The sequence below is a fragment of the Cnephaeus nilssonii genome (assembly GCF_951640355.1).
Source record: "Cnephaeus nilssonii genome assembly, chromosome: 1".
In the NCBI taxonomy this organism is placed as follows: Eukaryota; Metazoa; Chordata; class Mammalia; order Chiroptera; family Vespertilionidae; genus Cnephaeus; species Cnephaeus nilssonii.
This window is the reverse complement of record NC_137072.1, coordinates 68,927,549-68,950,407: the sequence shown is the minus strand read 5'-3', so window position 1 is coordinate 68,950,407 and position 22,859 is coordinate 68,927,549. Positions and strand designations below refer to the sequence as shown.

Here is a 22,859-nt window from a genome sequence, read left to right as displayed (position 1 = left end):
AGTCTTCCTGTTCTTCCTTCCTCTCTTTCTTCACTTCCTCTAGATTGTTGCTACTTCCTTCTTAATAGTGTTTATCTTCTTGAGTGGAGTAAATGCTTTTCTGGGTTTGCTGAGTCTCACCTTATCACCTGCATCACAGGTGATTCCCCCCCCTGAATCTTGGAGCCTTTCCCCCTCACTCCTCACCCCCCACCCATCACCCCCCATTCCCCATCCCATTTAGCTTGTTTGGTAAGCAGTTTCCAGAGCACTTTCCTCTCTAGCCTCTGGCTTGCATCCCATGGGGCAGGCTATGGAGACCCACTCCCACGAGCTATAAAATAGCCTGGTGTTTTAGGAAATTTGGAACTGCGATCTGCGGTGAAAGCTTTCCCTTAAGAGAGATTTAGAAGAAGCTTTAGGATACAGTGTGGCAGGAGGGGAACCAGTGGAAATGCCCCAGAGAACAGGGTTGAAACAAAGGAAAGTCAGGGGTGGTAGAGCTCAGGGCAGCAAGAGGCCCTGCTCTGAGTGAGCAGCCTGGCCTCCTGCTAGAGAACCTCCTTTGCCTGCAGGGCAGCAGCATCTGATACAACTGGCATTCCAGCAAGTCAAGACAAGTCCCAACGTTTTCCCTGGAGGGAGGAAAACACTTGAGCCTTTTGGCTGACTGCAGGTGATTTGACAGTTTTACGTGGGCTTATTACCGCCAGCATTTGGGGGACTGTTTCATCCATGACCTCCCCAAAGCGATCTCTTCAAATTAGCATTTGGATCTCTGCCCAGCCTTGCCAACCAGACAGGGAGACAAGCCTGAAATATGTTTTCTTAAAGAGTGCTGGAGTGCTTTCCCCCTGTTCTTTCCCCCACAAATTAGCTTGTGAAAGAGAGGGGAAAGGACCATTAATCCCCTTTCTTCTCCTCTGTACTAATTTATACCAGCACCAGGTAATATCATGTCAGAGAAAAATAATGCTTGGAGATTCACTAAAAAAGGAAGTGGCAGGTGGTAACGCCCTGGTTCCCACATAGGACTGAATAGAGGAGCGCGGAGGGAGAGGTTTGTTCACGTTGCCTGTTCTGAGGCTAAGAAGAGAACTAATTTATGTGTGTGGGGGAAGAAGTGAGGATTGAATTCTGCAGCCTTGTTCTTCTCAACCTAGAGGATGTAATTATAATATGCACTGAACATTGCCAGATATTTAGTATTCTACCTCTATAACTTCATAATGGGAACAAATTATATGAAGAAAAATTATTTTGTTGCTCTGACAGTAAGTGAGGCAAATACTTTATGACCTTATCTTTCCTTTGGAATTATATCAACAGCCAAGCTGACTTGTTGGTTGGCTGTGCATAAGAATACATTTAAGCCCTGGCCATTTGCACAGTGGATAGAGCATCGGCCTGTGGACCAAAGGGTTTCAGGTTCAATACCTGGTCAAGGGCACGTATCTTGGTTGCAGGTTCCCCAGCTCCAGTAGGGGCCTTTGAGGGAGGCAACCAATTAATATGTCTCTCTCATGTCCATGTTTCTCTCTGCACCTCCCTTCCCCCCCCCCCCCCCCAGTCCCTTCAACTCTCTCTTGAAACCAATGGAAAAAGTATCCTCGGGTGAGGATTTATAAAAGAATATATTTAATATGTCTGCAGAATGCTTTTCTCACAGTGTCAAAAACTCATGTTTTCTATAAATATTAATGAGGTTAAGATGACACAGATAAACCCTGGTGTTTTGGGTGGATGGCAGTGGATAGCTGTTATTCCTTGATTTTACAAAAGCTCTCTTTGCTGCTACAGTGTCTATAAAATAAATAAGGCTTTTGTAAATAGGTATATAGAGCACTGAAATTATAACTATCTGTCTACAGTAGCTATCATCTATCTATCTATCTATCTATCTATCTATCTATCTATCTATTAGCACATGATGAACCACTTGATCCCTAATCTCCCTTTGGTGAGAGAGGTATCATTGCCTTAGGGACAGGAGTAGGCAATGGAAAGGAGGGGACTTCTGTGACTTGACCCTGAGTGAGAGATGGGAGTAATTCCTTTACTTGTGCACTTTGGGTCACCGTCTGGTGCTTATTCTGTGGCTTTAACAGTTTTCCTGCTGAGTGTTCCATGTTATTGCCATAGTTCTCCAGCTTATTGTGAAGAGGGAATCCCCTGCTTAATTTTACATCTCTTGAGTTAGATAATAGATTTACATCATTAGGGAGTTTGAAGGTACTGGAGAGATTAGCGAACACTGCCCTCTCATTTTACAGATGAAACTCTTTTGGTGATGGACAGATTGTTGTTATAATTAATTTTTGTGGTCTCTGTCTGAAAGGTGGTGTGATTGTAAATGTTTCAGAAATGATAGTGTTTCTGAGTAGTAAAAAAATCAAGCTCTTGTTTTAATGAAGTGAAATGGCTAGATGTTTAGAAGCAATCTCCTAATTTGTAATAAAGAAGTTCACTTCAAGTTGTTTTATATGCAGTCTTCAAATTTTACTTTACTTAAGATATATAAATGATTCATTATATATTTTAAACAGGAATTTGCTGTCTGATGACAAAAGTAAAAATATGTTTATTGATGAAAATTTGGAAAATAGAGAAGTATACAAAAGCAGAGGGAAAAAACCACTAATAATCCCCAAACTCTAAAAACCACTGTTACTGTTCTTTCAGATTTTTGGAGAGGGGGTGGCAGTGGCGATGGGTAGACACAGAGATAGGTAGATGGATAGATAGAGCCATAGGGTTTACATAGTTGTAATTATACTGTGTATACAGTTTATATCTTGCTTTTTAAAAAAATATATATATTTTATTGATTTTTTACAGAGAGGAAGGGAGAGGGATAGAGAGTTAGAAACATCGATGAGAGAGAAACATCAATCAGCTGCCTCCTGCACACCCCCTACTGGGGATGTGCCGCAACCAAGGTACATGCCCTTGACCGGAATTGAACCTGGGACCCTTCAGTCCGCAGGCTGATACTCTATCAATGGAGCCAAACCGGTTAGGGCTATATATCTTGCTTTTTAATATAATATTATGTTTAAATAGTTCCCTAGCATATTCTTAGAGAACATGATTTCCTATTATTAGGCATTTGGGTAGCTTCCAGTTTTCACTAAAAGGTTTCTAATTTTACTATAAAGAACAGTGAAATGGAATTTCTTGTATTTAAACTTTTATGTGTTTCATTGATCATTTTTTTCATATAACTTCTTAAAAGTGAAATTAATAGGTCAAAGCATCTAAAGGTTTTGAGTATTGAGGCTGTAACATCTATGGTCGTTATGAAATACATTTTAAATCCTCTGTGTTAATGATAAACGCAGTGGGGTTATCACAGAGCGCAACAGGCCCCGCCTGGCTGAGTTATTCCCATGCTACAGCGAGGAAGGCTTTGGGTGGGAGAAACTCCCTCCACTGCAGCTTCCAGCGCTAACTACTGTGAATTTTAACTCCTCCCTTACCTGACTTTAAATAATATCCAATTTTATTTTAATTAATATTTCTTTGCAGTCAAGAAAGTTGAATCTTCTATAAGCTTTATTGCCATTTTTTTTTCCATTGAGATTTTTCTTATTGTTTGTCAGTACTTTTAGATACCAATTTTGTTTTAGTTAATATAATTTGCAATCTTTAAATCAGTTTTTCATTTGCCTTTTAAGTTTGTTTATCATGGATTTTTGACAGACTTTTGAAATTTTATCTCACCAGGACCTGCCAATTTTTTTCTTGAAATGTCTTGCTTTGCTTGTGCGCTTAGGCCTATCAGCAAGTTGTGCGCTTGCCCATTTATGTGCTGTACTACATTTGAAATGTTGTGTTTAATTATAGCAGAAGTGAAAATTGATGGGAGAGGACTTGGTCTTGGCACACATGTCCATCCCCACACCCACAGCTGGCAGGTTTGTGTGGAAACGGGGGGGGGGGGGGGGAAGGCAGGAACTCATGCAGGGGAAATCGGGGAGAGAATTGAGCACCTTCTCCCTGCCACCCCCTCTTGTTGGCTCTTTAATCAGCTGCCTTGAAACTGAGATTTAGAAAGATCAAGTCACTGACCCATAGTCCCCAAAGCAGACTGGGCTGAGCTGGGATCCCAGAACACACAAGCATCCCAGGAAATCCTTGGTTGGTCGGACTCGGCACATGGCTTGCATGGCTGCCCCCTTGTGCTCCCAGTCAGTCCACCTAGAGGACAGAAACCTTCATGACAGTAAGGTGAGGACTTGATTCCCAAATAATTAAATGACTATGACTACCTGTTATTATCATTGCTACAATAATAGCACAGGTTATTAGTAATTCCAAAATGAAAGATTTGCAGTGCTTGCATGCTGCAGCCGTTTGCGGAATAAAGAGGTACTGACTTGCTTAGGTAAGACAGAGTTCTTTTGTGTTTGAGAAAGATGAATAATTATGCTGGATGCTGGCTTGTGGAGAAGCAAAAGGACTTCATTTTCTATGCTTCTCAGTGACACAGTTGTAATCCCCAGATTACATTAGGTGATTGAGCACCGGGAATGTGTGATTTTTTTAAAAAATAGAAGTCTATACTACATTAACAGAGGCAAAGGAAAGGAGGTTCCAGTATTAAAGAAAATCTTACAGGAGGAAAACTTCATTCATTAAGCTAATTTTCCCCCTACATCTTGTAAAAGGCCACCATTATTTCATTCTGCCATTGAGAACATATTTCGACAGCAACTTCCCTAAGCAATCAACATGTTTGTAGCTTTTTACATTTAGGGTTCACCTCCTCTTACTCTGCGTCACACCTGAGAGTGGCTCATTTAGATACTTGGGGTACTCAGTAAATCCTATGGTAACTCAAAACGGGGTTCTGTTAGACCACTGAGGCAGCGTTAGCTTTGGGAATGCTGTATCCCAGTCTAAAGTGGATTAGGAGCGTTCTCTAAGTGTCGATGGGCACTCTCACAGGGAATGAGTTGACACTGCAGTTTGTGTGAGAACTGGATGGAGCAGGTGCCTCCTGCTGGCTGTCACACTTCCCCCAGGACCATGAGGTCACTGGAAGAAAGGAGGGAGGAAGAGAGGGGAGGGGAGCTGAGGGAGAAAAAGAATTGCGAAAGCTATTGAAAACAATATCATCATGATAAAATATTAAGTAACTATATGTGTAAGTGTGTGCATTTTACTCTGGGCTTTATAGGACTTTTAAGTGATGGGATTGGGGTGATTTTTATTTTTATTTTTCGTGTGCTTTTCTGAAAATTTCAAATATAATCTTAGGGATAATAAAAATAAAATAAAAGCTAGTTTTTAGACTTGGGACATTGCAAACCCTGGTCTTAATCTTGCAAGCTTAGAGCCTTTCCTGGCCTCCATCCTTTCCTGGGCTCCATCCTTCATTTAAAAAGGTTGGTTTGTGTTTGGCCAAATGAAAACCTATATTCTAGCAATAACCTTCTTTTTCTCCCCTCCCCCCTCCCATCCCCCTGACACTCAGCATGGGACAGAGTGGGCCTCCTCTGTGTGTAGTGTGTGCACCTGCACTCACGGAGAAGTCCGGTGTAGTCCCCAACCATGCCCACCGCTGTTGTGTGGACACCAGGAGCTGGAATTCATCCCTGAAGGAAGCTGCTGCCCCATCTGTGTGGGCCGTGGGAGTGAGTATGAGCTTGTAAAAATAGACCCTCTTTGCCTTTGAGGTTCACCCGGTGACATCCCAAGTCTTCTGTTTCACGTTCAATGTGGTTCAAAGATTCCCAACCCCGTTTCTTATTGGAACAAGACGGAGCCTTGCACTTGGCAGGAAGGGATGTTGCAAAGAGTGAGGCTGGAACAAATCTTAACCCTTTGCACTCGCTTGCTTTTTTCTCGATTCCTTTATTCTAATGCTAACCGTGTCGAGTCACACTCGACATCCGAGTGCAAAAGGTTATTAAAGCTTCATCCCAAACTTAGGATTCTGCAAGTCTCTGACTTACCTATTTTGCCTTGGCCAGATGTATCCCTCTGCCTTCATAGCTCCTGAGAAGGAAAGGAAGGAGGGACAAGATCCTTTGATGTGATTCCTTAAGGCCAAGGTAGTTCCTCCTGCCTCCTGGCCGAGAGGAGAATGAACAAATCTTTCTGAATGTAGTATCACTGGCACTAATTCTGCTGGCTGGTCTTTGAGATGGCATAACATTTTTCTCCAAGACACACCGAGCAGGAAGCAGGTATTTCATCTGTCTTTATTGCATCTTCGCTGGAGATCCTGCCTGCCTCCAAACCAAGGCACAGTTCAGCAGGCCAGCAGCACACTGCCAGGCCCTCTCCTTGGAATTCACTCCCGGTCCAAGTACCACTTTTATTACATTTACGGACATATGTCCCCTTCCTTCACAATACATGTGAATTGTTGTCATGGCTGCATTGTGCTCTCTCCTGGCAAGTAATAGCTAATTTTTTTTTTTTTTTTTTTTTTTACTTAATGGCACCTCTACTCTTCTTGCCTTTTGCCTTTAAAAAGACCCCTGGTTTCTTTCTGATCCCCAATTATTCCATTTCTGGCCAGCTCTTCCCCTGGAGAACCATTCCAGGGATTAAATAGCATGTGAGGAAATGATGGAAGTAGAATGCTTGCCTCATGCCTTTCTGATGTCACTCACCAGAAAGGGACTGGCAGCTGCTTTAAGTCAAATTACCCTGCAGATAAAAATGCTTGAACCACAGGGTTTAGGGGTGGAGTGGAGAGTGGGCAGTGTGAGTCTGTGGGGTCCTGGCTCATGTGTGAGGAGGCTTTCTTGCTGGCCTCCATGAGAAAGACTCATTGGAAGCATTTTGTCCGGAGAGACTGGAGGATCAGCCAGGGCCAGCTCCATCATTTGCTGGGTGGTGTGCAAAATGAGAAAGTGCCGGGCGCCTTGTGCAAAAAGCCAGGGGTGCGGGGGATGTTTCTTCTTTCCTTCTGTGGGCTTGTTCAACCTGTCCTGTTTTCAGTTTGCTATTTTCTTTCATATTCCCTCAGGTGTGGAGATACTTGCTGGGTGGGTGGAGTCCTCCGTGGGCTCCCAGGACCCCGCCCTGCTACTTGGTGCTTAGGACACATTTACTCCCCTGGCGCCGCGTCCAGGCCCCAGGCCCCCTGTGGTGGAGGGCGGGAGGTGGAGAGCCCATCCCAGAAAGGCAAACAGGAAGCGGGAGATGGGACTGTGGACCAGCTGAGACCCTGAACCCCAGTGCATGCTCGTTGGACTTCCCTTACAAAATGGAGAGTTATTAAGAACTCCATACAATGACTGCAAAGCATTAAACCCTAAGAATGGGGCCCCCTTCTTTGTACTGGGGCCCAACATGAGACCTCATGTGAATGCACTGGCTACACACCCATGCATCAACCCTGGGATCAACAAGTGCAATCCCCCCAGTAATTTTTCTTTCTCTGACCTTCCAGAGTCCTGTTCCTACGAAGGCCGTGTGCTTCAGGATGGGGAGGACTGGCCATTGAGCTCGTGTGCCAAATGCATGTGTAGAAACGGGGTCACCCAGTGCTTCGCGGCTCAGTGTCCGCCTCTGTTCTGTAACAAGGTAAGCGAGACAGCCTCAGGATGGGTCCTTCCCAGACTGTTAACGTCACTGTGCGGGACTTGGAGTCCCTTCGGAGATTATGCCAGGCCACCACGGAAGTTTAGGAACAAGGAGCCAAGGCAGTTTTGTTTCCCTTATCCTTTTGGAGACCACTGCTGAGACCTTGATTTTACCCAGAGAGGCTACAGTTAGTCTAATTACCAGCCATTTAGGCTAATTGTTACATTAGGAAACTGAGCCTCGAGGGTGAACAAAAGGAAGCTGCCCACCCCAGTTGCAGATGTTCCAAAAATGTCAAGCTCAACATCTGGAAAATTCAGTAGTATTGATCGGATTTGTTACTGTCGGACAATGCAGAGGTATATGCTGCTTTTTGAAGACATCTATGTGTCTTTAGACATGGTTATTCATGTCTAAACACATAGAGCCGTCCACTATTTAATTCTTATAAGATAATGCTTCAAATTATCAAAGGATCTTCTCTGGAGTGGTTTAAAATAGTGGGATCTTATTGTTCTTTTAAAGCTGATCTGATTTTCAAAACATTAGGCTCATCACACAAATTTAAAACAGAAAATCAATTGCAAATAAGTGTAGTACACATGATACTTTATAGTTTTTTTACTCTTCCAGAGGCTCCTACAGAGGTTTCTTGGCAGTTGACTGATAACCACGAGAAGAGTTTGCTTCCAGTGACAAAAAATAGCTCATTTTTTGATCCAGGGAAAAGCTGGAAGCCAACATTCAGTTGATACAGAGCAGTACTTTGTGTCAAATAAAACAAAATCAATAACATGGCATATTGTGACAATTGGGCAATAATTTTAAAGGCAGACAAAAGGCAATTAGACAAGAAATACTAAATCCAAATAAAAGGAAAATGTATCTAATTGAAAGACTAGATTGTATTACCCACATTACACCCAACTACGCTCATGACACATCTCTTAATTTATCACAAAGTCTGCTCTAGCTTTAAGATTACAAATGAGCTTCTTGGTAGAGATGTACAATATCTTACATTCAGAGGACACTGTAGTGTTGAGATATTTTGATTTGCACATTCCAGGTCTCAGTCCCCTCCTGAATAAAGGATAATTAAGCAGTTTGCCGCCATTGCAATTAAGGAGGTGGGAGGAGGGATGGAGGAAACACCCCATTGGAACCCTTTTCTTTAAATCTTTAAAAACGTAGCCAGGGACTGTGTACTAGGGGGTTGGATATTGTAATAATTGAAATTACTATTTCCCATTAAATATAAATTCTGGCTTCAAGTGGTAGCTTCCAAAAACATATAGCCTGCATTGTTTAAAAAGATGGAATTTGGTTGCATGCTTTAGAGTTAATGGATATGCATGCATTCTGAAGTATTGGAAATAGGTTGATTTTAATCATTCTTGCATTATTTATTAAGTCTACATTTTTTTCATGAAATAATTTAAAAAACAACAACTGTCAGATTATTTAGAACCATGTTTTATTTAATATCAGTATTAAATATTGGGTGTTCTGATGATGTAAAGGGATGCTGTAGAATTAGCACTTTTAATAGAAACATTATTAGCACCACCATCTGTCATCACCACATGCTGGGCATTTACTATGTACCAACAATTTGTTTTAAGAGCTTTAATTAATCCTCAGAACAACCCTAAGAAGTAGGAATTTATTATCCCATTTTACAGTAGATAAAACTGAGGCACTGAGAAGTAGCTTGCTCAAGGTACCAGAGTTAGAAAGTGTCAGTGCTCCTAGCTTAGGCAGTTCTACATCACAACTTCAACAGACCACACCTGACTTGTAATTTTAACCATTATGCTTTACTGCCTCCCAAAATGATGAGTTTCATAGCATTTATAGAATAATAATCACAAGAGCAATAGTTGCTAACATCATTGAGCACGATTATGATTCTTTTATATATTAACTCATTAAATATTTTTAAAAAACCCACAAGTTCATTAGAAGAAATGTATTTCCAGGTCTTGAGCTCTAGAAAAATTTGAATTTTAATATAAGGTTTTTTTAATTATAAAAATAATTTGTATTCATTAAGGAAAGTTTGGCAAACACAGAAAAGCAGAAAAGAAAATGATCATCCATGTTTTCATCATTTAAAAAGACCATTATAGAATTTTTTTGGTAGTGAAACGAGAAATTTGGACTGGAACGCATGGTGTTCCCCTGGACAGGATGGTTTTCCCGGGCTCTTTGTCCATTGGAGTTGAAGAATAAAACCATGGATGAAAGGTGGTATAGCAAAGGTGGAAATTTATTGAGAAATAAGCACAGACTCCCACATGGGGAGGGGAAAGACTCCCACTGAGTCCCTTTTCCTAGTTTTTAAAGGCTGCAGTTTTTTGTGCCTCAATATCCCCTCTGATTGGTCCCCTTTGATTTGGTCACTATAGCAACTCCTGAGCTCAAGTGTCCTGTGAAGTACCTGAGGTTCCCTCCTTCTTCTCCCTAATTGTTCTCCTATTCCCTCTGAGCTTTTCTCTTCTTTCTTCGAATGAGAGGTTTCCTTCCCTTTATTCTGTAAATGTGTACCTTTTGCTACTTTCAGTTCCCGTGTCTTATGGAAATGTAGCCTTCTGCGACTCTGTAGTCCTGTGTTTTTACCCATGGACCCCTTATTGTTGTAAAATTTCCTAAACCTGCCTATTTCACCCCTAAAAATTCCTTTCAGTAACTCATTTCGATTTTTTGATAGGCAAATGTGGATACATTTCTTTGTTTGCATAGTTATGATTACATTTTAGAAGTTGGTGATAATCCTGTTGAAAGGAGAAATGTCTTATGTATAAATAAGGAGTTGTTCCCTTAGTGAGAAATATAAATACTAAAATTGCTTGCTCTCAATTGTTCAGATAGATGCCTTATGAAAAGAGCTCTAACCCAGCCACATTTTTTGTGGGCTCGTTAAAGTTGCCTCTTTGGTCTGATCAGAGTTGTTCCTAATGACGTTACCACCAGTTTTTTAATACTATCTTTTTCTCGCTCCCAAAATTGATTAATCTGAGTAGGCTGAACTTCATCTTCAGATATGTTGTTTTCTGAGCCACTAAGTATTTGAGACTCATTTTCTTGTTGTCTATATTAATGCAAGATAATTGGTGGAGTCTAAAATTTGGGATGATTATGTTCTCTTTCCATCTCAGCCCTTTCATCTTTTTTTCTATTGAATTCTGGAATTTAGTGCCATGGAGGTCTGTCTGCTTTCTATTCCATTCTATTTAGCTAGTTTCACTCTGTTGGATTTTTGCAGGATGTTTTTTTATCTTTATAATTCAAACATTTTCCCAGACATTTCTAGGAGAGGTGTCTTTTCATATATTTCGCCTAGAATATTGTGAAGCCCTCTCAGTCTGTATTCTAGTTTTTGAAATGTTTTCTTTGGTTACAGCTCTGATTAATCATATTCTTTCCAGTTATCCCTATTTCTCCAGAAACACCTATGATACTTAGATTGCTCCCTATCTTCCCCCTCATTATCAATCATATTCTTTCTCATCATTTTTCACTCTTTGTCTTTCCCCTGCATTATGGAGAGAGCCTCTTGAGTTTGTATTTACTACCTGTAGTATTGATTTTAATTTGAAGATTTCACATCAATTTTCTTTTGATTCTTCCTTATTTCTCCTATCGTTGGTTCATTTATTTTTTTATCCCAATGCTTATTCTTTTTTATTGCTTCCCACTTGTATTTAATAAAGACTGCATTTTCTTACATCTTACTAAAGTTGCAAAACTGCTTTTAAATATTTTCTTTTGGATCTTATAGTATGTAGTGTTCAGAATTCTGCTCTTTCTCTGAATCTTTAGTATGTCATTCCTTTCACTTTTTCTTCAAGGTTCCCTCCCCCCACCCAAGTTCCTTTCTTTCTGTTTACTCATCCTTGATCAAGAGAAATCTACCCATACCCACTGCTTGAAAGCTGCAAGGATAAGAGGCCTGCCCCTGGCTAATTCCCCTTCTTAGAGCCTTAGCCAGATGCTAAGAAATGTGCATGTCCTCCTGGTCCAGGGGTCTGCCAAGTTTCATGTAGAGCAGCTCTATTGTACTGAGATCAAATATTTTCCTAACCCCACTGTCCAACCCTCTTACATTCTGAATGCATGAAACAAAAACTATCATCCCCAGTTTGAACTGTTGCAAAGGGCTCTTTCCATCTCTCTCAGAAACTGTATGTTTTACATGTGGGGTGTCCTCCTCCCCCAACCCCTGCTTTTCATCACTCCCTCCACCTCCCCAAACACACATAATTCCCACTCTTTTTTAAACTTATGGGCTCTGACTAGATGTAGAAAAGAAGATCCCGAGGCCCCCTGATTCCCTCAAACAGCAGCATCCACACAGCGGAGGGATGAAGGCCATGTTGTGTTTGATATAGGAAGGCAGAGAGCTGGGAATACGTGATAGTTCTTATTCCTATTTAGGCTTACAAACCAAAGGAAGGCCGCAGAGTGCCTTGTGGTCAATGGGACTTCCTCTTGGCAATGGCAGGAGGTAGGCTCTTCTACTTTTTGTTGATGGAAGTTTCACCTCTTTCTATATCTTCAGAAGTGTCATAGTGGGAACATATTTTATCAAGAGCTGTTAGGCATATGACACTATACACTTCTTTATCTTAAGTATTTTTATTTAGAGAATACAATAGAATATATCCTAAATGGTAGTTCGAACCAAAGTTATAAGGACATTAATTATATACATATATATTTTCATTGGACTCCTGTGAAAACTGAGGGTAATATATTAGACCCCGGGGTTAGCAAACTTTTGCAGATGGCGAAAAATTTCAGCTTTGAGTGCCATACAGTGGAACAACTACTCAGCTCGGCCATTGTATCACAAAATGTGCTGCAGATAATGTGTAAATGAATGGATGTCATTGTGTTGCAGTGAAACTGAACTTATAGAACAGGTGGTGGGCTGGATTTGGCTCAAGATCCGTAGTTTTTTGGCCCCTGTATTAAACTGTACATTCGAAAGAGCAAATCTACAAAGACCAGAATGATAGGATCCAGGTGTGTGATAGCAACAAAAGGCACGTTAAAAAGCTGTTCCCATTTCTCTGACCCACTTCGCTGCTCACCTTTTACTTGCCTCTGCGGTCATCTGGCTTATGAAGCCTCAGCCCAGATGGATCTCACCTCTGAATCATAGAGTTCCCTGGTATTCCGGGATATTTTCTCCTGAAATGCTTTTCCTTCCTGCCCTAGTTGGTCTGTATTTGTGAAGGAAGCCTCTGTTTCTGGCAACAAATTACATAATTAGGTACTGCCAATAAGAATCAGAAAGCTTGATTTTCCCTGTACCAACCTCCATATCAGCAACTCCTCCCTCCCCTACTCTCCTGCTGACTCTGCTGCTATACTTGGGTTTAGTCCAGGTTGGTGAAGATAGATTGATACTAACTCAATTTCTTCTCAGGATTTGTGATCATGACATTTGTCCCCTGTTTACTTAACGTTGTATAAGTTCATTTGTTTACTTCAATGAAGACATTGAAGACTGTGATATCAGATAAACCTTTATTTTATTCCTCACTGCAATGTCATTAAACTAAAGAGTTCTGAAGTCAAGAAATGCTCAGTGATTTCAATCCATATCCAGTTTTCACAGGCTCTGTTAAACATCAATGGTCATAATATTTTGCATATAGAATCGAAAGAAATAAAATAACCTAAAGCATAGAAAACAGTTGTCAGTTTAATTACAGTGATTCAGGTGTTTGAAATAGATCCCATTATATAGTAACATGTTAATCTAACTCATCATATATAATTAGGGTAAAGGAACTACTGAAGTATGGCTGGAATTTTCCAAGAAAAATTAAGGTTATTTGGCAACTACGCTCCCTCCCCCCCCCCCCCCCCCCCCGTACATTGACCTTGTTTTCCCTGCAGAATGAACACCAGAGTAACCATGGTAATAAAATCTCATTTTCTGCTGCTAATAAGGGAATGAAGAGAACTGTTATGAAGTATTCTTTATATAAGATCTACCACTTCCTAGTCATTGAAACTTGGTTTGTTGGAATCCTCCTTCCCCTGCCTTTAATTGGTCTATCTTCCTGCCCATCAATAAGACTGTAGTTATGAGTCAGAGTGAGAAGCTGGCTTTTGGGCATTAAGGAGGAGACTGTTGCTGTGAAAATTCTTAGGGGAGCAGAGACAGAATGGTTTAATATTCTGGGGTTGAGGTGGGGTGTTAGAGGTACATAAATACTGACATATTCCCAGATATCTAGAGATAGCATTAATTTTTTTTTCATGTTAAGGACCTCCCTAATGCACATATGTAAGTGTATGGGTTCACATAAAGATGCAAAAAAGTAGTGAAATAGTCTATGAGGGATACCTTCTCTTTGAATTTAAAGGTAGCTCAGCAGGGGTGTGAATGCTCCTAGGTGTTGATATGGTTAGTGTTCTGAGTTTCCACTACTGACCACTTACTCCTCCCAGGTCAGCTGTATGACCGTGGGTGAGTCACATAACATCTCCGTGTCTATTTTTCTTGTTTGTAAAGCGGCAATAAGAGCATCTACTTCAGAGGTCCATGTCAAGCACTTAAAACAATGCCTGGCAAACACTATGTACTATTATTATTGTTATGGTTATTATTTGTGCTTTTGTTTGTTTTTAGAAGAGGCTGGGACTTAATGAATGTGTAAACTTCTTAATAGTCACACTGACCTTGGAACTGCTCATTTTTATCAAAGCCCTGGGTTACTAATAGATACCAAATTCCTCAAATGTGAGGAATTGCTGTTTGTGGATGCTTGAGGCGCATGCTTCAGTTGGCTATGAATAAAAATGTCCTACTTTTATGGACTTTATTAACGCTACCTTTGGATGGGTTACCCTTTTCTGGGTATTCAGGGTGAAACTGTGGTTCGAGTTCCTGGAAAATGCTGTCCCCAGTGCTCTTCCGGGTCCTGCTCCGCTGCTGGCCAAGTATTCCAGGTAACCTCTGCTGTACCCCATGCAGGTGTTTGACGTGCATTTTCACACATCTGCCCTCCATTCTTCCAACCACTGTCCCTCCTGCCCTCATGTCTGACTCCTTGCCAGGATTAGTAACTCAGTACATAAGCGTCTTTTTTCTTCTCTACGTGGAAGGCCTTTATGAAAAAAATTAAAAGGGAGGGGATTAGAAATATAAAAGGAATGTGCTGGCAAGCAGCCCCCAGCTCATGAACCTTGGCGAACTTACTGTTCATACATCTTGAAGAGAAAAAAGGACTGTCATTGGTTACTATCACTTCATACTTAGTTTGTCTGCTTTGGTTGGATTTTATGTACTGATATTTAGAGATAATGCCTCCTTACCTTATACTGAGCGGGAGGGCATGGGGATGGTAGGTGAGAGAGGGAAGAGAGGCAGGGGGTTGTTGGTAGTGGGATCCTCTAAACTTCAAAGTACTATTGGGCAGTCTGGATAGCTGCTTAATAGATAGTAGGCATCAAGTAAAAACCAGTCCAACAAAGGGAATAAATCATTGAATATTCTGTCTCAGGAGTGCCCAACTGAGCCAAAAGAAGGTTACATTATTCAAAAGCAAAGAACATATTAAGAGTGAACCCAACCACTTCTCTTGCTTGTCAACTACTCTAAGGAAGACTAAATAGAAATTGGGATTATGACTCTCAGTAGAGAATCTGGGGTGCTGCAGGGGGGGTGGTGGTGGTGTCACAAATTACAGGTGGATCACATGAAATGTGAATGCAAATAACTAACAGGGAAAGGATTTTTGTGTGCACTAGATGTGTGCTGCCCAGTACAGTAGCCATATATGTGCTAGATTAATTTCTCATGGAAGAGATAGCCTCTGTGTCTGTTATGAGGTTTTGGGCTACAAGGAACAGAAATACTCCTCTAAAAGTAGCTAAAATGAAAACATTTATTGTCTCATATAACAGGAAGTTCAGAGGTAGGGCAGTTGCAGGGTTGCTCAGTTCGGGTCTCAGTGATGTCGTCAAGGATCTAAGATCTTTTGATCTTCCCACGCTGCCATGCTCAGCATGTAGCATTTGCCCTCTGTCCTGTCTCCTCCAGTCTCCAAGATGGCCTCAGCCCAGGCAGCTTATCCTCACATAACCACCACTAAAGGCTGGTGGAAGAAAGGAGTGTCCTTTTCTTCATGGGGAGACGAGTCTTCCTCTTGACCTCTGCCTCTCTAGCACACTTCCCCTCGGTCCCCTCGGTTAGGATTGGGACAGTGCTGTGCCCTGCTACAGGGGAAGCTGGGAAAATAAATATGTGGCAGAGAGAGCTGGGTTGCCTGGCAAAGAAGAAGAACTAATGAATGACCATGGACTAGCCAACAAACTGGCTCTTCCTATGCGATCTCTATGTGCCTGGCATGGGGCAGGCCCTCAACACATCTGTGGGATGAAGAGAATGGAATGACAGTTAATCCAGAGTTCCCTCTGGATACTTATTGACTTTGTTCTGAGAGGCTGTTGCTACCCAAATGGTATCATTTCTCATGAGTACATTCAGTGTGGCTCCATTAAAAATTGAAATAAAAAATAGTTTGTCTTACGCACCTATGTTTCTACTTGATATGCGTGACATTGGATTTTCCCCTTTCTTCTTTCCCTTCTTTACTCAGCATGGTGAACAGTGGAGCGAAAACACCTGCACCACGTGCCTATGTGACCGGGGCGAGGTCCGGTGCCACACGCAAGCCTGCCCCCCTCTAAGATGTGAAAAGGTACTGAGAGAGCGTGTGGCATGATTTTCAAAGTTTTATTCTGGGCCACTTCAGAAATGGGTTTCTTAGTCCAGTGTGTCCTTTGGGGCATTCAAAAGTTTATAATGTTTACTATCCTACCTAATAAAAGAGTAATATGCAAATTAACCATCACTCCGCTACACGAACAAGCCACACCCACCAGCCACGCCCACCAGCCAATCAGAGCGAGTATGCAAATAAACCCAACCAAGATGGCTACAGCCACAGAGAGCAGGAGGGAGGCTTGGGTTTCCCAGGCAATGGATGAAGCCAAGCTTTCCACCTGCCCTTCCTGGCCTAAGCCTCCACTCAAGGCTACAAAGTTTCAATTATAGAAGGAAAACAAATCCAAACAGAAATGGCGGCAGGCATGGAGCTGGAAAGAGCAGGAGGCTAGGTTTGCCCCTCGCTTTCTGCACACCCTGGCCGGCCCAGGCCTCCGCTCCAGGCTACAAAATTTCAATTATAGAAGATATACACAAACCCCAACAGAAATGGCTGCCGGCCATGGAGCGAGCAGGAGGCTTGGCTCCACTCCAGGCTACAAAGTTTCAATTGTAGAAGGTAAATAAATTCCAGATACCATGGCCTCTGCTTGGGTTGCCAGGGGGCGTGGCTGGCCTGCAAACCACCACAGGACCCTCGCTCAGGCCACCCCACGCCCCAAGGGAACCCCCACCCTGATCCGGGACACCCTTCAGGGCAAACCAGCTGGCCCCCACCCCTGTACCAGGCCTCTATCCTATCTAATAGAAGAGTAATATGCAGATTGACCATCACTCCAACACAATATGGATGCCCCCATATGGTCAAAGATCCTGCCCCCATGTGGACACAAGATGGCCACCACAAGATGGCCAGCAGGGGAGGGCAGTTGGGAGGCACCAGGCCTGCAAGGGAGGGAAGTTGGAAGTGATCAAGCCTGCAGGGGAGTGCAGTTAGGGGTGACCAGGCCAGCATAGGAGGGAACTTGGGGGCAAACAGGCTGGCAGGGGAGCAGTTAGGCATCAATCAGGCTGGCAGGGGAGTGGTTAGGGGGTTATCAGGCTGGCAGGCAGAAGCGGTTAGGGGCAATCAGGAAGGCAGGCAGGCGAGCAGTTGGGAGCCAGCAGTCCTGTATTGTGAGAGAGATGTCCGACTACCTGTTTAGGCCCGATCCCAATGGGCAGTCGGACATCCCTCGAGGGGTCCCAGATTGGAGAGGATGTAGGCTGGGCTGAGGGACACACACACCCCCCTCCCCCATGCACGAATTTCGTGCACCGGGCCTTTAGTATTAGATAAAGATATGGAAGGTCTGCTTCTAGGAAGGAGGGCTGAGGGGAGGGGGACTTGCCCGGCTGGGTGAGCTGGGGGGAGGAAGAGAGTGTGGTGGTGCGTTATGGCCTCCTGTCCCACTGGCTGGGATGTCTCCTAAGCACCCTCCTTCATCCCCCTTATTCCTGTTTCCTCAGGGTCAGAGAAGGGCTCAGCGCCATGGGGAGTGCTGTGAGGAATGTGTGTCTCCTGCCGGCAGCTGCTCCCACCACGGGAGGGTGCGGTACCAGGATGAGATGTGGAAGGGCTCGGCCTGTGAGTTCTGCGTGTGTGACCGCGGCCGAGTCACCTGCCACACTGGCGCGTGTGCCAGGGTGGAGTGTGCCCAGGTAAGAAGCAAGGGCGTTTCCACCTGGACTGTGAGAGCGCCCTCCCCGGTTCCCTACTTCTTGGCAGCGGAGGGGCCCACCCGGCCACCAGGTGGACTGCTTCTAGCACAGGGATTCTGTGGTTGAAAGTAAAGGCCCCCATTTGCTCAGACAGGCTGGGAACAGTCCCCTGGAGCCTTCAGCTCTCAGGACATCTGGTCAGACGGGAAGGCCTGGGACAGACACAGGAAGGGAAGGACACGATGTGGACATGAGCCTCTCAGCCAGTGCAGCTGGACCTCATTGCTGGTGCCCACCCAGCTGGCTGTGCTTGGGAGACCGAGGCCCTCGGGTGCTCCAGGCTCAACTTCTGCTGCAGGCCCCACTGGCAGCGTTTACGCAGAGAGGAGGGCTGCTCCTGGTGCCCAGGAAAGAGAATAAAATGTTTTTATGTTTTTGTTCTAAGTGGGGGGTGGGGGGAGTAATTAACTCCCTTGACCTCTTTTAACTTTTGCTGTCTGCTGAATTTCTAGAAGCCTCTCACAAAGTAGCCTCTGTTTGCACTATAGTATATTGTAGGGAAATTGCTTTTTTTTCCTTTCTCTTTGAACTCAATTTTTACCCACTGCAAAACAAATTGCTTTTAAAGTTGTCTCTTTCTCCCCTACCGCTCCCTTCGCCCCACCAGTTCCCCGCAGGGTTGTGAACTTGAATAGAAGAGGGAAACTCAGGGGATCAGAGACACTGGGTGTCTGTAAAGCCATTTTCCTTTCTAATTCTTCCTCTCCACGTCTCAGCTCCTCCTCACACTGAGCCTAAGGAGGAACAACCTCTCAAACAAGCCTGTCTTGACAGGGTTATTTTTCATTTGCCTCCTACGTCGGAGTCCTGGCAGACCTGAGACATGTTTAAGTAAAAAGGGTCTTGCTTCTTGTAGATTTACTTCCCCCCACACGCCTTTTCATTTCTTCTCTTTGATTATGTCAGGGCCTCAGAATGGTTGGATGAAGATGAGAAAAACCCGAATCAGGGCCCTTGTCTTTCTCCCTCTCTCAGGCTGAGGCAGGGCTTCCTGGCCTCGGCAGTCTGCCCAGAGGATGCTGGGTTATTTCCCAAGGTTTTAATTTGTCTCAGATCTTTGGGTTTATGGAAAACATGGAAGAGATGATCCTGGTAGGGTGAGTCCTTCGGCTATCTATTTTGTCTGAACAAGGAGTGGCTCTCAGAGAAAATCATTTGACCTACTACCCCCAATGTTGGTGAGTTTCCAAGCGCTTCCTGTGACACCTACGTGTGGCAGCATAAGCCAGGTCTTCTCTGTTTTTAGGGAAAATGAGGAGCGACTGCAGATGTAAGTGGAGAGGGCCTCGGTACTCTTCAATAGCACTACCTCACCTCTTTCCACGTTCATCTCCCACTCCCACCTCATCTTCTCTTCTGTTTCTTCAGGTGGTTAATCAACTAAATTGCTTTTTTTCCACATTACTTTCATGTTCCTAAATTTCATTTAAGGTGCAGGGTTCTAAATTGGAAACACTATCAGAAGTGAAATTTGCCTGACGGGAGTGGCTCAGTGGTTGAGCATCGGCCTATGAACCAGGAGGTCATGGTTTGATTCCCAGGTATATGCCTGGGTTGCGGGCTTGATCCCCAGTAGGGGGCATGCAGGAGGCAGCCCATCAATGATTCTCTCTCATCATTGATGTTTCTATCTCTTTCTCCCTCTCCCTTTCTCTCTGAAATAAAATATATATATATTTTTAAAAAAGAAGTGAAATTTTAACTAAAATTGAATCTTACATAGAATATTCCTTAGCTTTTTTTCTATGCCATACATCTGTAAATAATGACCTTGGTTAATGACCTTGTGTAAACCTGGGCATGTTAACCTTGGTTAGTATGGTTAATGACCTTGGAAAAGCCTGGACATACTAATTTCCGAACTTCTGTTTAGCTGGATATAGAAAGATGAACAAGACACATTCTGATCTAAGAGTTCCTAACCTTTGGGGAAGTCAGATACATAGACAGAAATTATAATATGTGGTGACACCAACAATTATGGAAGTATGAATTAAATGCATTAGGAACACCTGGAGAAAATGATTATGTCTGCCCAAGGGAGCAGTGAAAATATGCTACTGGTATTTTTATTCAATTCTCACCTACTTGCTGCCTTTTCTAGAATATCAAGGTCATTAGATTTCTAATCTTGGATACCAAGGGTGGATTAAGTCTAAGTGTTTGCACATCCACAAATATGAGGAAGCCAATTGTGCAGCTTCACAATTGTAATGATTATCTCACTGGTTATCAACAGCAGTATTCTGAAGAGCATTGAAATCAGCACACAACTTTTCTTTAAAAAGGAGAATATGGTGCCCTGGCAGGTATTGCTCGGTGGTTAGAGCATTGGCCTATACACTGAAGGGTCTCAGGTTTGATTCCTGGCCAAGGGAATATACCTTGGTTGCAGGTTCAATCCCTGGCCCCAGTGGGGCACATGAAGGAGGCAACCAATCCATGTGTCTCTCTCACACTGATGTTTCTCTCTCTCTCCCTCCCTCCCGTTCCCTATAAAAATCAATGGAAAAAATATCTTCCGGTAAGGATTAACAAAAAACAAAAAAGGAGAACATGGTATGACCCTTGTCTTTGACATAGTAAACCAAATTCCTAGACATAGGAACATAAATAAATCAACAGTAGAATAGCACAATATGATGATTTTCATTTTCCTATATTTTGTGTTATCTTTAAAGATGAATTCAGATAAAAAAGTCAAATTCCTTTTTTTTTAAAGGGACCTAGCATTCATTCATACAAGGGTGGGCAAAGTAGGTTTATAGTTGTGAATACGTGAAACAGAGTTAATTATTGTATTATGTTTATTAATCATTATATTATTTTCCATGTGAACAACTGTAAGCTTTCTTTGCCCCACCCTGTATATGAGACATAAACTTATGGGGGATTGATGGGTGATTGTAGCAAAGTGCATGGAAGAGGGTAGGCATTCCCCTTCTCCAGTAGAGGGAAAACCTCTCAGCAGAGTGTTTCCTTTTCCAGTGGGCAGGTGTGTAGAGATTTTTATCTGGTGGGTGGATATAGGTGTGATTCAGTGGGGAGGGGTGAGCAGATTTAATCTGGCCTATGCAGCAGAATCTTTTCAAAAGAAAAAGAATTAGTTTTGTTTCACAAAGCAATTTTTCTCAAAGCAAAAGTCAAAAGCTAATTGGAGTGAGTTCCCCACCGCAGTGAACTGACACAGGTTGGGCATTCAGGCTTCTTCTATAAAAAACAAATCTATTTAGAACTAACCACCTCACCAAAACCGAATCCTTGCTGCCCGGGAGCAGGGCTTGCTGTTATTTACAGGGAAAGGAAGACTTGGAAACGCCACCTTCTTTGCTTTGTTGGGGTGATGCAGGTTCCATCTTCAGTGTTGTCTCTGTATTGTGGTGGGCACTCAAGAATCTCATGCGTTTTGTCTTTAATTGAAGTACACATACTCTGTCTTGTTTTAAAACATTGTTTTAAGCAACCTAGATTACATGCCTATAAACCCCTTTTTACGCTTTCAAATCAAATTTCACTGTGTTTCTGGGTTATGCCTTCACTACTAGCTCATTTGTCACATTTCTGCAAAACAATTTATATGTAAATAGTCTGCTCTCTATAGCACCCATTGGCCTCTGATTGGCATTAGATTTTGATAGGCAGCGATCTATACAGAACTCATTTCTTATTGACATAACTTCTTAGACACTAAAAAGTTCATGTGTGTGTTTTTTGTTTGTTTGTTTCTTTTAAAAGTTTATGTTGTCCTTTTTTAAAATGATACATTTTCATTTTAGGAAATTAAAGAGAAGAGACTTTAAAATCTATTCATAATGCTACAATTCAAAGCAACCAATGCTATTTTTATATTTTTCTTTAATGCACAGTGTTTTAAGCATAAAATATCATTGCGATTATTCTGTTTAAGCTATCTTGCATGATTTAATTTTTTGCCTAACATGGTTTCTGCACTTTAGATATAATATAGTTCCCAAATTAAATAATGTCTTCATTTAGAGACATCACCATTTTTTAGAAAATAGATATATCTTTTAAAAGTGAAAAGTGCTTTCAAGAATACTTTTTAGCTCATAGATATTAGATATTAGTGTATGCATACAAAATATGGTAAATGGAGATTGTATTTTTAACAGGAGATTCCCTGGGAGGTAGAGCTCCAGTGGAATTATACTTTCTAAATTACAAAATTCAGAATTATTTAATTTTTATAGTAAGCATTTATTATTATTTTATAATTAAAAACAAAAACAAAAATTTTGAAGTTTCTGATATTGGGAAGTTAAAATAATAACAATTTGAAAATTAAACATCTACTTTCCTAGTGTGGCATTTCTTTCCTTCCTCATAATTTTTAAAAAATATTAATTATATAAGTTAGATAACAGCTTCAGAATATTGAATAGACATTGTTCTATGTTTAACTTATGCCTCAGACTACATCTGTGCACAATGGACGTGTCTGGTTTTGTTTTCAAGGGAAAACATTGGTTTGACTTGAGTGCCGTAAATGAAATCGAACCACAAGTTCAAACCTTATATTTAGAAGAAAGCCTGATCCTTTTCTGAAGCTCATAGCTTTCCAAGACTGTAACATTAACCTTGGCCATTCTTGTTATTCACATGAGCTCCTGATCCTGGGTAGGAAATTATGGAGGGTTCTGTGCACAAGTATCACCAGAACTGGAAAGAAAAAGGTTTTGGGAATGACTAGTGACTGTACTGAGCAGACTTTCTGTAGGAAGACAGTGTTGGGGAGGCGGGGAGGAGGGATGTGGGGCGGTGGGACTCAGTGAGTCCTGGGCCAAGGCAAAGGAGAATGTTCAAGGTCTTTCATTCCAGTCAGGGAATCCAGCTGCTTCGAAATTTAGCACTGCTACCTGGG

The 22,859-nt window shown here is 42.3% G+C and overlaps 1 protein-coding gene across 2 annotated transcripts in view; it reads left to right on the top strand.

The window, feature by feature from the left end:
• The window catches only part of FRAS1 (Fraser extracellular matrix complex subunit 1), a 439,997-nt gene that overhangs the window by 173,016 nt on the left and 244,122 nt on the right, over positions 1–22,859 (top strand). For both annotated transcript variants that reach the window (XM_079772302.1, XM_079772303.1), the window contains exons 5-9: positions 5,459–5,618; positions 7,391–7,524; positions 14,413–14,496; positions 16,149–16,250; positions 17,726–17,917. In XM_079772302.1, coding sequence (XP_079628428.1) covers positions 5,459–5,618; positions 7,391–7,524; positions 14,413–14,496; positions 16,149–16,250; positions 17,726–17,917 — 672 coding nt within the window. The remainder of the gene's footprint in view (positions 1–5,458; positions 5,619–7,390; positions 7,525–14,412; positions 14,497–16,148; positions 16,251–17,725; positions 17,918–22,859) is intronic.